General features: G+C 40.2%; 1 protein-coding gene across 1 annotated transcript in view; it reads right to left on the bottom strand.

Moving 5' to 3' along the window:
• The window catches only part of SYCP2L (synaptonemal complex protein 2 like), a 146,621-nt gene extending 135,498 nt beyond the window's left edge, over positions 1-11,123 (bottom strand). Inside the window, exons 1-4 of the mRNA XM_089682145.1 lie at positions 11,100-11,123; positions 6,592-6,729; positions 6,396-6,512; positions 1,754-1,855 (exon numbers count right to left, since the gene is read on the bottom strand). Coding sequence (XP_089538271.1) covers positions 1,754-1,855; positions 6,396-6,512; positions 6,592-6,729; positions 11,100-11,123 — 381 coding nt within the window. The remainder of the gene's footprint in view (positions 1-1,753; positions 1,856-6,395; positions 6,513-6,591; positions 6,730-11,099) is intronic.
• Between the last annotated feature and the right edge of the window lie 2,837 nt (positions 11,124-13,960).

Genomic DNA, 13,960 nt, shown 5'->3' with positions numbered 1-13,960 from the left:
TGGTGATTAGGAAGTTAGTACTCGAGCATTTAAGAATACCTTTTAAATGTGGAGGTGCTAGTCAAGCTCCATTTGTTGAAGTAGAAGTAAACCTAGGAGTTGAGTACAAGCACCTGAACAAATTGAACTTGCCTAAATCAAAGCGTCCAAAGACAATATTAAGAGAATAGAGATAAACTGGGTTCTGTTCAACCACACAGGGGCTATAAGAACCTATGATTTTGCCTGCAAGAATGTTCCGGATTATAAATGAAATAAGGGGAATGCTGGGAAAAGTACACTCTAACTAAAGTGCTACTACAAAGTATATACTGTCAGAAGATGACTTGTAGGACTGAGCAACAGATAACCTGCAGCTGTTATTTCTCCTGAAGCTCAAAAGGTCTACCAAATGAAAGACTCTGCTGGAATTAAAAAACCATACACTGTCTTATAGTAACCATTGCAGTTGGCCAAGACTGTTCCTGCTTAGAGTATCTAAAAGAAAAGGCTCCTGCAAATAAATAGCAGATATACAAAGCTGACTGGTTTCTGCCCATAACAGAAATTATGAGACCCAGTGAAGGTGGGAGTAATGTCTGGCCTGTGACGGATGTAAATAGACAAGACCGTTGACACCCGTGGCTCAAAATGGTACTCAGTAGTTTGTATGGTCCCCACGTGCTTGTATGCATGCCTGACAGCACTGGGGCATGCTCCTAATGAGATGACTGATGTGTCCTGGGGTATTTCCTCCCAGCTCTGGACCAGGGCAACACTGAGCTCCTGGGCAGTCTAAAGTGCAACCGGGCAGCGTCGGATGGACTGAAATATGATATCCCAGAGGTGTTCTATTGGATTTAGGTCAGACAAGCCTGGGGGCCAATGGTATCAATTCTTGCATCCTCCAGGAATTCTGGTGTTCAATAGCAAATGCCAATCGAGCTCTTTAGTGCCGGGCAGTGAGCACAGGGACCACTAGAGGACGTTGGGCCCTCAGGCCACCCTCATGAAGTTGGTTTTGATTGTTTGGTCAGAGACATTCACACCAGTGGCCTGCTGGAGGTCATTTTGTAGGGCTCTGGCAGTGCTCATCCTGTTCCTCCTTGCACAAAGGAGCACATTACCAGTCCTGCTGATGGGTTAAGGACCTTCAAAAACCCTGTCCAGCTCTCCTAGAGTAACTGCCTCTCTCCTAGAATCTCCTCCTTGCTCTTGAGACTGTGCTGGAAGACACAGCAATCCTTCAGGAAATGGCACGTATTGATGTGCCATCCTGGAGTTGGACTGACTGTGCAATATATGGTCCAGGAATCGCCTCATGCGACCAGTAGTGACACTGACCTTAGCCAAATGCAAAACTAGTGAAAAACAGTAGAAAAGATAAGTAGGCAAAAAAGTCAGTGGCCTCAACCTTAAAAACCATTCCTGTTTTGGGGGTCTTCTCATTGTTGCCCATCTAGTGCACCTGTTAATTTCATTAAACACAAAAGCAGCTGAAACTGACAACCCCCTCTGCTACTTAACTGACCAGATCAATATTCCAGGAGTTTAATGGACTTGATGCTATACTCTGATTGAAAAGTGTTTTATGGTTTCTTTAGGGGTGAGTATGTATGCATGCACATAATTTTTTTAAATTAATGATAAATTATAATAAATGCACACTTTTACCTGCAAAGATAATGTACATTAATTTTATAAAAAGGTGAACTTATCCTTTAAAGCCATTAAAAAAAAAAAAAAAAAAAAAAAGTTTAGTATCAAAACATACCACAGCAGTGTCGTAAAATTCTTCTACAAGTTCAGGAACAAATGAGCTAGCCTTATCCCATATCTTCAAAAACTCCAAGGTTCTTTCAAACCAGAGGACCATGTAACAAAACAAAGAAACATGCATAATACTGAGATTTGTTTTGTATGGAGTGATTTGTTTATTGTAGTTTCCTTTTATACTTTGTGTTAGGCCTTGTTCACAATGGCAATTGAGTTTATTGCCCCTCTGAAAAGTGATCTGAAGTGGATCACATTTCAGAAATCTTTGATTCTTGGTTTGCAGTTGTTTAGGAATTTGTTTCCCCCCCACAGTTACAACGTGGTCTTCATGGCTTCAATGGGAGTGTTGGGTAAGCAGCATCACCTGCCAAACATGGCATGTTGAGTAAAATTTGCCACATGGTAGCCTTGGCAATCTGTACAGACCTGAGTGGTCACCATGTTTTGTAGGTAGGCGATAAAGACGTGAATCCGTTTGTTGTCTCCAAGTTAGGCCTGTGGGAACTCAGCCTTAGTAATTTTATGTACTTGCTTTGTGCTATTAGCTCTTTGACAGTATGTAAGAATTATTGGAGCATATAGTCGTGGCTGTCACTAATTGAGCTTAAAGAAAAGTTACAGGTGAATAAAAACCACTTCAAAAAAGGAAAATTACTGAACTGTTAAAGTGGTTATAAAGCCTAAAGTGTTTTTTTTACCTCAATACATTCTATGACTGATTCACCCCAGCCCCCCCCAATACTTGCATACGCCCCATCGTGATCCAGTGATGTGCGTGACAGCAGCAGCTTTCTCTGCCCCTCTTCACAGGGCAGATTGATAACAGATCTGCATTAAAGTGTTCCTAAACCAAGGACCCTGCATTCACTATATCTGGTCTCCCATAGTACACACAACATTGAAATGCAATTATTTTAATAAATATAAACTGCTAAATACCTTTTGTCATCAGCAGTTAGATCAGTCTTGTGACTTCAGCAGAGCAATGGTTAAAGCTTGTAGGAAGAGTTCTCTTTCTGCTCTAGGAGGATGCAAAACCTCTGACCCTCTGTCTGGAAAGTGCTGATTGGCCCTGTGCTGATCACATACACTCCCTGCCTACTCCCAGGACTTACTAGCCTCATAGTAAAAGATCAAAGTGGGCTTCATACTAGGCAGAGAGGCTAGGAATAATACACTAAAGGCCACCAACACTCATCACTGGCTCTCTAGCTCTAACAAAACGTGAATTCTTCCTATCTCTAGACGCTAAAAAGGCATTTGACAGTTTGGCTTGGGACTACCTGGTAGCTGTATTACACTCACTTGGGCTAGGCAAACATCTGATTTGCTTCATCATGTCTCTATATGCTAAACTCACAGCAAAAGTCCGGGTAAATGGCCTCCTGTGAAATACCTTCTCTATATGACAACACACGACAGGGATGCCCCTTATCCCCCTCTATTATTCATATTAACCCTAGAATCAATCCTACACTGCAACTGAGGAAGCACAAACATCAAGGCAGTCAAAATAGTGGAACGCCAATACAAGCTTGCAGCATTTGCAGATGATATCCTGCTTTTCTTATCTGAACACTTAAATCACTATACCCAACCTTCTTAAAGACCTTCAACTTTTGCAGTACATAGCCTACTTTAAAGTCAACTTTAACAAATCCCAAGCGCTAAACATTTCACTTTCCTCTGCCCAAGTCACACACAGTAAGCAAAACTTTCCTTTTACTTGGCAACAAGAGGCCATAACCTATCTGGGAATCCAACTTCCCACACAACTAACCGAAATTTATTCTATAACTTGCCTATTCTACACACTAGAACAGAAGACTTAAAAAAAAATTATGGAGCAAGCCCTCATCTTGGTTAGGGCGTGCTGCGATCCCTACAATGAATATCCTACCAAGCATTTTATACATCTTCCAAATGGTACCCATTAAACTGCCAGCATCTTTCCTTCGATCCTACAAACAAGTTTGTTCAGCCTTCCTATGGCAACATAGATGCCCGAGAATAAGTCACCTCCAATTATCCACTCCTCAACACAAAAGGAGGAATAGCCCTCCCAGCACTACTATTGTGCTGGTCACCTAGCCCGCATAGTAGACTGGATTGTACACTCCCGAGTTAAGGACTGGGTAAGCCTAGAAAATTAAATTTTCCACTACACCCATCAACTCTACCCCTTGGCTCCACCATAACCACATTTCTAAAACATTGCAAGACCGCCCACTTATAGGGCCAACCCTTCAATGCTTTAGATATACATGCTCTAAGTTTGGAATCTCTTCAAGACCAGGCCAGATGTCACCTATATTAAAAAATCCTGACTTTCAACCAGGAATGAACAACAGCTTCTTCTCAGGTGGAGAACCTGATTATGGATTGAGAATCCATCATTCTTCCGAAATGGAGCCCTTTCTGACCACATTAAAGCCCAATGACCCGACTCCCAGATAACCACCTGGACATATATACAACTCCGGCACTTTATCTTGTCCATTCAACGCTCGGTCTCAGTGTCAAGACCCCTTACCCCTTTTGAAAAACTATGCTCTGCAACTGGTCCCCAACAACATGCAATTTCAGCTGTCCATAACACACTATGGGCAAACAAAACCTCCGACTCCAGTAAAGCCTGTAAAGCACGGGCACAAGACTTACAATTTGAACTCAATGGAGAACAATGGGAACAATTATACCGTCATGTTCATAAAGGTTCCATCAATGTGTCCATTCAGGAAAATAATTATAAAATTGCATCCAGATGGTATAGAACCCCCTCTCTTCTCCATAAATTTATTCCAACCATCTCTGACCAATGCTGGCACTGGCAACAAGCAACAGGCTCCTTCCTTTATATCTGGAGGGATTACCTGCTCAAACATTCTGGACTAAAGTCCACGAACGCATAACTCAATTAACTACTTCTTCACTAGACTTCTCCCCAGCAATATATCCTCCATTACTCACCAACTTCTTCCTCTTCAAAGCTTAAATCCTTAACCATGAGGATGGTGAATGCAGCTAAAATGTGCATACCAGTTGTTGGAAGGCAACATGTTTCTATATCAGACATTTATGAATTCTTACTGCCTGGTTATCAAAGAACTATTTGGCCTATTGAATGTTATGTTGGAGTGTCAAGAAAAGCAAGTATTTACAACAGGATGTGTAACAGGCTGCATACCAAAATCCTTGTTCTGGGAATTCACGCATACCCCCTAGTGGTGGGGCATGGAGATAAGAGCCTCAACCCAGACTCCCCAGTGCCATGCATAATAAAAAAAGATAGATTATATGGCTTCTAGCCAGAAATGATTGACTTGGGTCCGAGCGTTGTCGGCAATACAGCAGTGCCCCCTGGTGGAGACAACCTACTTCCAGGAGGATGGCTGGGGTAATTCTAGGACGGCCCCTTATGAGTTATGGACGTTTGCTTATTGGATAGAGAACTACACCAGGCAGGTCAAGGGTGTGTGTGTGTGGGTGGTGTTTGAAAGTACTTTTAAACACCGTTTTGGCCAGGCTCTGTCTCTGACCATTTCCTACCTGGGACCAGCTAAAAGATACTCAGCTTTGAGGACAAACTTACATAACGTATCATCTTTACTATTATTCCTACATACTCTGCAATATTGGTTTGATTTCTCTGTTAGGGTTTTACTTTTTTTTATAAATAAATAAGACCTTGCTTCTTTGAGCATTGTGTTTATTATTGCTAATAATGCATTGTATTTTGTCCTTCAATATTGTCAAAGCTCAAATATTTACTAATTAATTATAGGGACAAATAGTACATAATTGTATAATAAATAGGGGGATTCCAGAAATCCACCCCCTATTATTTATTTCACCTGTATTGTGGGGGACATCGACAACCCCCTCAATATCAGACTGGTATAATCTTATAAATAAAATAGCAGAAATGAAAGAGCTAATCTCTGTGTCCAAAGACTCTTCAGCCAAATGTATATCCACCTGGGCCTATTGGTTACATTTTCAATCAAAAGAGGAATACTTGAGAGAACTGGTTAATCTCCCTAAAATTACAACCAATTTTAGCTGCTCTCACCTCATACTACACAGGAATACATAAATCCCTTCAATAAAAACAGACAAAGGCAAGCTACTAACAGAATCAATAATTCTGACAGACAATGAATAAAAGACTAGTTTGGATGCCCCACATACTATAACACACCAGCTCCCATACACATCATTAAATAACTAATTACCACTTATACCATCCTTCATCCTGCCCTATTTTTTTAAATATTTTTTAAGTTTCCTTACACAATCACATGCACTTTGGAATACAGAAACCTTTATCCTTCCATACAAGAAGTTTTACTATGATTTTCACCACTTACATGGCTGTTCAAGGAACATCATTTCTTGTGACAAATTAATACGGTTTTGTATTATTCTTTCAAGGTTACAAATTGTACCTTGATAAGCAAGCTACTGTAAACTTTTTGGATTCTGTATACTTTTTTCAATAAACTCTTTTTGATGGGAAAGAAAAAAAAAACCCTGATGTGTTCTAATCCGTCTGTACTCCATCCAAAACGGAGTTGTACGTTAAGTTTTAAAAGTCACTATTTGTACAATGTAGATACAAAATGATATATATTACTTATCTTGGAAACCAGCCCCTGCTGAATTAAGGACAGATCCTCTTGGCTTTCGTTTTTGCAGAAATGCTGAACACATTTCATCAGCATGGTCACATGCTTAAACTCATTACGATCCAGTTCCTTAAAGCATGAAGACAATGGTCAGAGTAGCATAACAGTAACGACATGTCAGATATCCTTTGTTCTATGAAACACTCACTTTATTGATTAGCCTGTCCAGCACATTTAAGAGTGCTTTGCCGTGTCGCTGAAATGAGAAAGAAATCTTCTCTTCAAATAATTCACAGATTTTCTGAAATCCTTTCCCTTTAAATGCCTCTGTGATTAGAGATTCAAGCTACGGAAAAAATAAAAAATGTGTAAAAAAATATCCTATGGGACAAACACAAAATGGTGCATTCTTCCACCAAAAATTGTATGCTTTTCCTTAAAGTGGGCCCAACGCCACCATTTTTTCTTTTCTGGTTGTGTGCATCAGGGCCATGGATAGGAAGGTAGAGCTGGCCCTCCTGTACTTGGCCCCATTCATTCAGCAGGAGGCCAGGGGCAGAGAGGGAACGCTTTAAATACCTCTGGGTGCACAGTAATCCCATAGGCTGTGGCCCCCAGTGATTAAATAAAAGTTCTGCAGGGCCCCCATCAATTTGGCAGCAGGGGATGGGACAGAGAGGGAAATATTTATTCATTTTCAAGAAGAAGGCATAGTAATCCTCTGTGCAGTGGCTCCTGACAATTCAATGAATATTCCGTCTTCTTCTATATCAATCTGCTAGGGGAAGCTGCAACTTTAATTTGTTGGTAACCGCAACACAGAGAACTACTCCAGTTGATCCTGAAAAGCAGCAAATAGTTTCCTCTCTATCCCTGTCCCCTGAACTGATGAGGCTCCAGGAATTTTTATTTAATTGCTGGGAGTCCTGCCTGGCAGGTTTACTGTGTATGCACAATAAGGAATTTAAATTACTTTCTTTTTGTGGGGTAGAGGGGGCAGCCCTTTCAGGCAGACTGTATGGGGGAGTGACCTGTCAGATTGTATGGGGTCTCACGATAACTCATAGTGGCCCTGATGAGTGAGCTTGTTAAAAAATATTTAAAAGTATAACTAAAAAGGCAAAACTTATTTTAGATTTGGAAATAAGGATTACAACACCTGTCACTTTTATTGTGGTCTGTGCCCTCGTGTCTATTTGTCCTGTTTTCCGTGATCATTGAAAGCGAAAGCTAAAAGAAAATCCCACATTTTGAGCTTCCCCAAAAAAGTAATAGGAGGGGAAATCTTCCAATGGGGAAACTACTTCTGGCCAGTAACTCACCTCCTGTATTGGAGTGCACCTTTGGACAGCAGCATTATCAATCCTGGGGGGAGGGGAATGGTAGATGGACTAGCAGATTTAGATACACTAACAAACTATAAACAAATTCCAGTTCACACTGAAGTTAGAGCAACAGTTTTCGTTCCTTTGGGATAAAGATTATACATGAATAAATAAAAGATGATCATTGTAAGCAACCCTGTCAGTGGTAAATGGTTTGTTTCCACACTAACTGTTACATTTGTAGGAGAGATTTTAGGTTTAATACTTAAAGCAGTCTAAGGCCCCATGGACACTAGGCGTTTAGCCATGATGCATGGGACTCGGGTGTTTAGCTGTGGGCAGAGGGCACATGTGCAGCATCTAGCCGTGCTGCCGGCAGTCTGTCAAACTCTATGGAAGGCTGACAATTGCTACAGCTGGACAGTGCACACATTGAAATTAATATTTACGGGAACATGCATCCAGGGACAAGTGCCCAAAACACAGACTACTTGTTCTGAGCGCTTGTCTCTGTGTACATACTGCCCTAAACCCTCACACTGCCCCAGCAGCTGTCAGCCACTCAGAGCCCGACAGGCTGGCAGGAGGCTGGACAGTGCACCTCTGTCCTCTACCCACAGCTAAACACCAGAGCTCTATGCACCTAAATGCTCACGGTGCATGGGACCGAAGACGATTCTAAACCTGCTTTAACCACTTGCCCTCCAGAGGATTTACCCCCCCTTCCTGACCAGGCCACTATTGCGTTATGACGCTGCATTACTTTAACTGACATATGCGCTGTCATTGAACACTGCACCCAAATGAAAATTACTTATTTTTCCACCTATGAATAGAGCTCTCTTTCGGTGGTATTTGACCGCCTGTGCGTTGTTTTATTTTTTGCGCTATAAACAAAAAAAGCAAAAGAAAAAAAAAGAAAGGAACGACATTTTGAGGAAAGAAAAAAAATATATATATATATTTTTTCCTTTTTGCTATTAAACATGTCTAGTAAAAAATGTTTTATATAAAAAAAATCTAATTTCTTCATAAATTTAGGCTAAAATGTATTCTGCTACATGTCTTTACTAAAGAAAATCCCAATACGAGTAAATGAATTGGTTTACGTGAAAGTTATATAGTGTTTACAAATGGCGGTATATATACACCGGGATTTTTATTTTTATTTAAATTTTTTTACTAGTAATGGCAGTGATCAGCAACTTATAGCAGGACTGCAGAGGACATTCTGACACTGGGGGGGGAACTGACTTGGTGTCACTGACATCCCCAGTGGCACAAATACAGTGATCAGTGCTAATAAAAAGCACTGACACTGTACTAACGGCACTTGGCAGGAAAGGGTTAAAATGTGGAGTGATCAAAGGGTTAACTGTGTGCTGTTTTACTGTAAGCGGTGTGTGCTTTCAACTGTAAGCACACTGCTTTGTATGGCTCTGCTATGCAAAGCCATGTGCAGGAGCTGACAGGGGAGAGAATTGTATCGTTTACATACAGTTCTCTCCCCCCGTCAGTAATGCTCAGCGATCACCAGGTGTCGGCAAGTAATAACCGGCCGAGACCCGGCCGGTGACAGCCGAGGCCGCGAATAGCGGCGTGAGTAGGACACGCTCGCGGCTCGCACATGCCCCCTACTCGAAGTGCAAAATCGCACACATATTTTAATATATATATATATATATATATATATATATATATAAAAAGCTATAAATAATTTATTAATTACACACAAATATAATTTTGCGCACCCCTGCTGCCCTCTAGCAGTATATCTTCTATAGGGCGGTGGGAAAGCAGTAACATCCATGCAGGAAGAAGTGATCAGGGGGCATAAAAAGTGTTTATATTTCTCAGATCACTTCTCGGGCATTTAAAAAAAAAAAAAAAAAAAAAGAGCTCAACCCAGAAGGCACTGTGAATGAGACATAAGGAGGTCACAGGACTATGGCTGTAAAGCCCCCAAACAGGTAGCAACACCTAGGCCTTGGTTTCTGTACATGAGGTGTACTAAAGCATACACCCATGCGACAATTACCCGCACGTGGATGCACATGTGTAATGTGCATCTCCATGCAAGCAGCCGTACTGATGTCAATAGGGACGCAGTGGCTGCATGAACACAAATGCTGCTCCCAATTTGACTGCCATGTGGGTGCATGTCCCTGAATGCAGACAGTGTGAGTTCAATGACCCACACACCCACATGGTCATCAAATTGTGAGCAACGGCTGTGTCATGAATGAGACTGCCTTCACAGGATGCGAATACCTGTGTATCCTTGTGCAGGTAAACATGGGCTCACACCGTAGTATGCCCCGTGTGAACAAGGCCTTAAAAACAGAAGTCAGCAATAGGGTCAAGTTACATTGCACCAGGGTGGACAAAAATCAATGATTAAAAAAAAAAAAAAAAAAAAAAAAAATCAATTTTTTTTATTTAAATCCGATTTTTTTTAAATAAAATGATTTTTGAGGAAAATATATTACCATCCAAAGGTTATTCCATCATGAAATAAAGTTTAGTTTTTTAATTATGTAGAATAAGGCTGTATATGTTTAATTTTTTTGGTAAATAAATTCCATGAATCCATTCACAATGTCATGCTCTTCCAGAGGTTTTATTAGATTATTGGGCAGTTTCTCTGCCTACAAGATATTATCACAGATGCTTGGTTTACTTTTGCAGTTCTCAAAACTGAATTTGACTCAGCGGAGATCACATGCCTCTTCTTCACAGCAAAAATATTATAACATGAACAGAGTTAAGAAAAAGACCTTAATCCTAACTTCTACAAACCTATGAATACAGAATCAACCCCTTCAGTGCTAAGTTTCAAGAAGTTCAGTGAATAGAATAGAAACAATATTTTTCTGATTGTTTGGAGTGGTATAGATCTGCACAAGAAGAAAGTGAAACTAAGTATGAGGAGGAAGGGGCTGACAGTCTAAGTTTCTTAAAATATATATATTTTGTTTAGCCAAATTAGTTACCAAACATGGATGTTTGTTTAAGCAAATAACATATGCTGGAATGTTATTGTTTCAGTTGAATAAATCTATTTAAATTGTTATTATTAAGGTAATGATTATTTTTCTCCTAAGTACAACAGAAAAGTTGTCCAAATATGAATGATTAACCTATTAAACTGGGGATAAAAAAACGAATATGAAAAGTTGTTATTCTAAAAATCTTCATCTACTTGCATATTAAAGTTATACCAGCAAGAATTAGTCTTTATGTAGAAAACTGATTTAAATCAAGCCTGACTAGTGATTTAAATCGTGATTTAAATCAGTTTGATTGAAATCAAATCCACCCTGCATTGCACTGCAACTTCATGTGCGATTGGAGATCAATTTTAAATCACATAAGTCATTCTGATACATACGTAGTAGTCAGCCTGATTGCTCATGTCTTCACACTGATACTTCTCTGGGGAAGAAAAAAAAAAAAAATCTGTAAAATAAACATGTACTGTATTTAGTAGGTCTCTATACAAATGATGAAGGTTTTGTCCAAAACAGTCACTTTACTATGCATATCATCGTTTAACCACTTGCCTACTGGGCACTTATACCCCCTTCCTTACCAGGCCAATTTTCAGCTTTCAGCGCTGTCACACTTTGAATGACAACTGCGTATTCATGCAAGATTATACCCATATGACATTTTTCTCATAAATAGAGCTTTCTTTTGGTGGTATTTAATCATCGCTGGGTGTTTTACTTTTTGCGCTATAAACAAAAAACAAAAAAACAAAAAAACAAAAAAAAAAAGGAAGCTTCTTTATTTCCATTATAAAATTTTTCAAACAGGTAATTTTTCTCCTTCACTGATGTGCGTTGATGAGGCAGCACTGATGGGCACTGACTGGCACAACTGCTGGGCACAGGTGGGTGGCACTGGTGGGCAGAAGTTGGCAGAGCTGGTGGGTGGCACTGCTGGGCACCAATCATCAGGGCACTGATAATTAGTGCCCTGATGATCGGTGCCGATACCAGCTCTGACAGCGTGAGGAAAGTGCAGCTGAGAACCGGCAAGTACATTTCCCTGTGATCAGCGTGTCATTGGACACGGCTAATCACGTGGTAAAAGATTGGAGATTGCTGGGGGCACGCAGGAGAGAGAGTTCTGGGAGGACGTCATATGATGTCCACCCAGAACTGGCCGGCCGCAGTGCAGCCGTCATTCAGCTATCTGTGGTCGGCAACTGTTTAAAGCTGCACTCCAGGCAAATGGCTACATACACAGATGAAATACATACAATTGAGTGGATTTACCTGCCAACGTTTTTGTTTTTCAGCAGCCCTTGAACTCACCCTAATGTTTTCCTATGCGTCCATGTATACATCATCCTTTACAGGCAGTGGAGTTTACAGTCGTTTTTTTGTACGCTAAAAACTTGCGTTCGGGAGTAGATTTTATCAGCGTTTCAAACGCCAAATGCTTGTGAATGCAGCTAACCACGTTTATAAGCGTTTGCAAAATTTTTTTTTAACTCTTCCATTTCCAGATGCTGTCCAGAGCCTTATTTCATCATGAAAAATGCATGCAAAGTGTTTTCCCGGTACTCCATACTGGTACACCATACTTTGAGGTTTCACATGAAAGAAAATATGTTAGACACTGCTGCAATAATTTCTGCACAGAAATGAGCTGGAACACATCCAAACACCACAAAAAAAAAAAAGAGAAAAAGACAGCTAATCTCAACAAATGCTGCTCTCTCTCTCTCACTCTCAAAATCTCTGAAATAGTAAATTTTTTACTGTTTTTCAGTGCATTTTGGAAGATCCCCTGAGGTTCTTTAAGAAACACTTCTAAAATGCAAACGCTCATAAACGCGCTAAGCAAACGTGGCTAAACTGATGTTTTTTAACCTACGTTTTCCAGCAGTTTCCATCCTTCAGAAATGTCCCGTGTACATGGGGCCTTACAGGTGATGAGGTGACATATCACCTTCGCGTTGCCTGTCAGACACCCCTGAAAAGCAATCCAAATGCAGATCCAGAGACAAATAGTAAAGTGCATGTCAGGGGGAAAAAAAAATAAAAAAAAATAAAAAAAAGTACAACTCTGCACAGTTTCCCATTTTATCCCTTTAAGACCACAAAAGTACAGATAAATACCTCTTGACCTTAGCAGAAATGCATTCAGCTCCTAATTTCCTACTACACAGCATTGACCTGACTGATCTTAATTTATTCTTCATTGGAAGACTACTGATCTTATATTGCTATGTTGATGTTAATCTTGTTCTATTTCATATTGCTTACTGAAACCTGTATTTATGGAAGCTAGGCCAAGGTTGTGGCCTACTTTTTGTATGCACACTGTGATAATATCCTTTTACAACAAAAAGATTGAAAGAAGAAATGGTGTCAGCCCTACCCTGCTGTCTCTTGCAGATCTAGAAAACAACTCCCATTCATCACCACATAATGGGAAGCCCAAGAAAAGAGCCGAAAAGGCTGATTCGTTTTTTTCAGAAATTACATCAAAAGAACCTCAAAAGTATATTTAACAAACCAAAAGAGAGAAGAGAAGTTTACTATTAAGGCTTACATACATTTTAAGACAAGCAAATGGACTAAGTTTTCTCAGGTCTAGCCAAGGAAAGTGTGGGTAGGTTTCCTGGCCCCCATGTCAATTAAGGTTTTTCACCTGGTTGAAGGCACGGGTAGTTTTATTTTGCTTTTTTTTTTTTTTTAAATATCTGGCGGTGTTGTGAGGGTGTTTAATTGTGAAAGATGGCAAAATACGTTTCAAACTGTTTGCCAGGAATCTGAAAACTGTGCATGAAAGCCTAGGTTTAATATTCGAGAAAAGTAAAACAAAGCTGGGAAACCTTGAATGGACATTTTCACACCTCTACAGCTTTCTGTTGGTGCTCACAGGTGTTATAAGAGTAGCAGTATGCCATTTGTTATCTATGGTATGGATAACTTGATAGATAATGTGGCTTCCATGGGCTAATGCTGCCCAACAATCTCCAAATATACTTTCAGACCCCTGGCTGCCCAGATGATGGAACTGAAGGATTCCATTGATAATCAGTTGACATCTTTGGCCCAAGTAATAGACAGAGATCAGTAAACTCTAGCTCACGTAGCCGAGCAATTCACTGGCCACATTGTATCGATTAGTATGAGAACGGTTTTGAGAAAAAAAAATAACCCAAGATTGTGTGGAGGTCCTCTTTAACACCCTATCAAAGGTGTTGAAAATAGGCAGTTGGGTCACATTTTT

This window comes from Staurois parvus, unplaced genomic scaffold, assembly GCF_062004578.1.
Source record: "Staurois parvus isolate SC_StPar_1 unplaced genomic scaffold, SC_StPar_1.0 ptg000287l, whole genome shotgun sequence".
NCBI classification, from domain to species: Eukaryota; Metazoa; Chordata; class Amphibia; order Anura; family Ranidae; genus Staurois; species Staurois parvus.
Note: the sequence above shows the minus strand (reverse complement) of the source record. Positions and strands in the feature narration are given on the sequence as shown.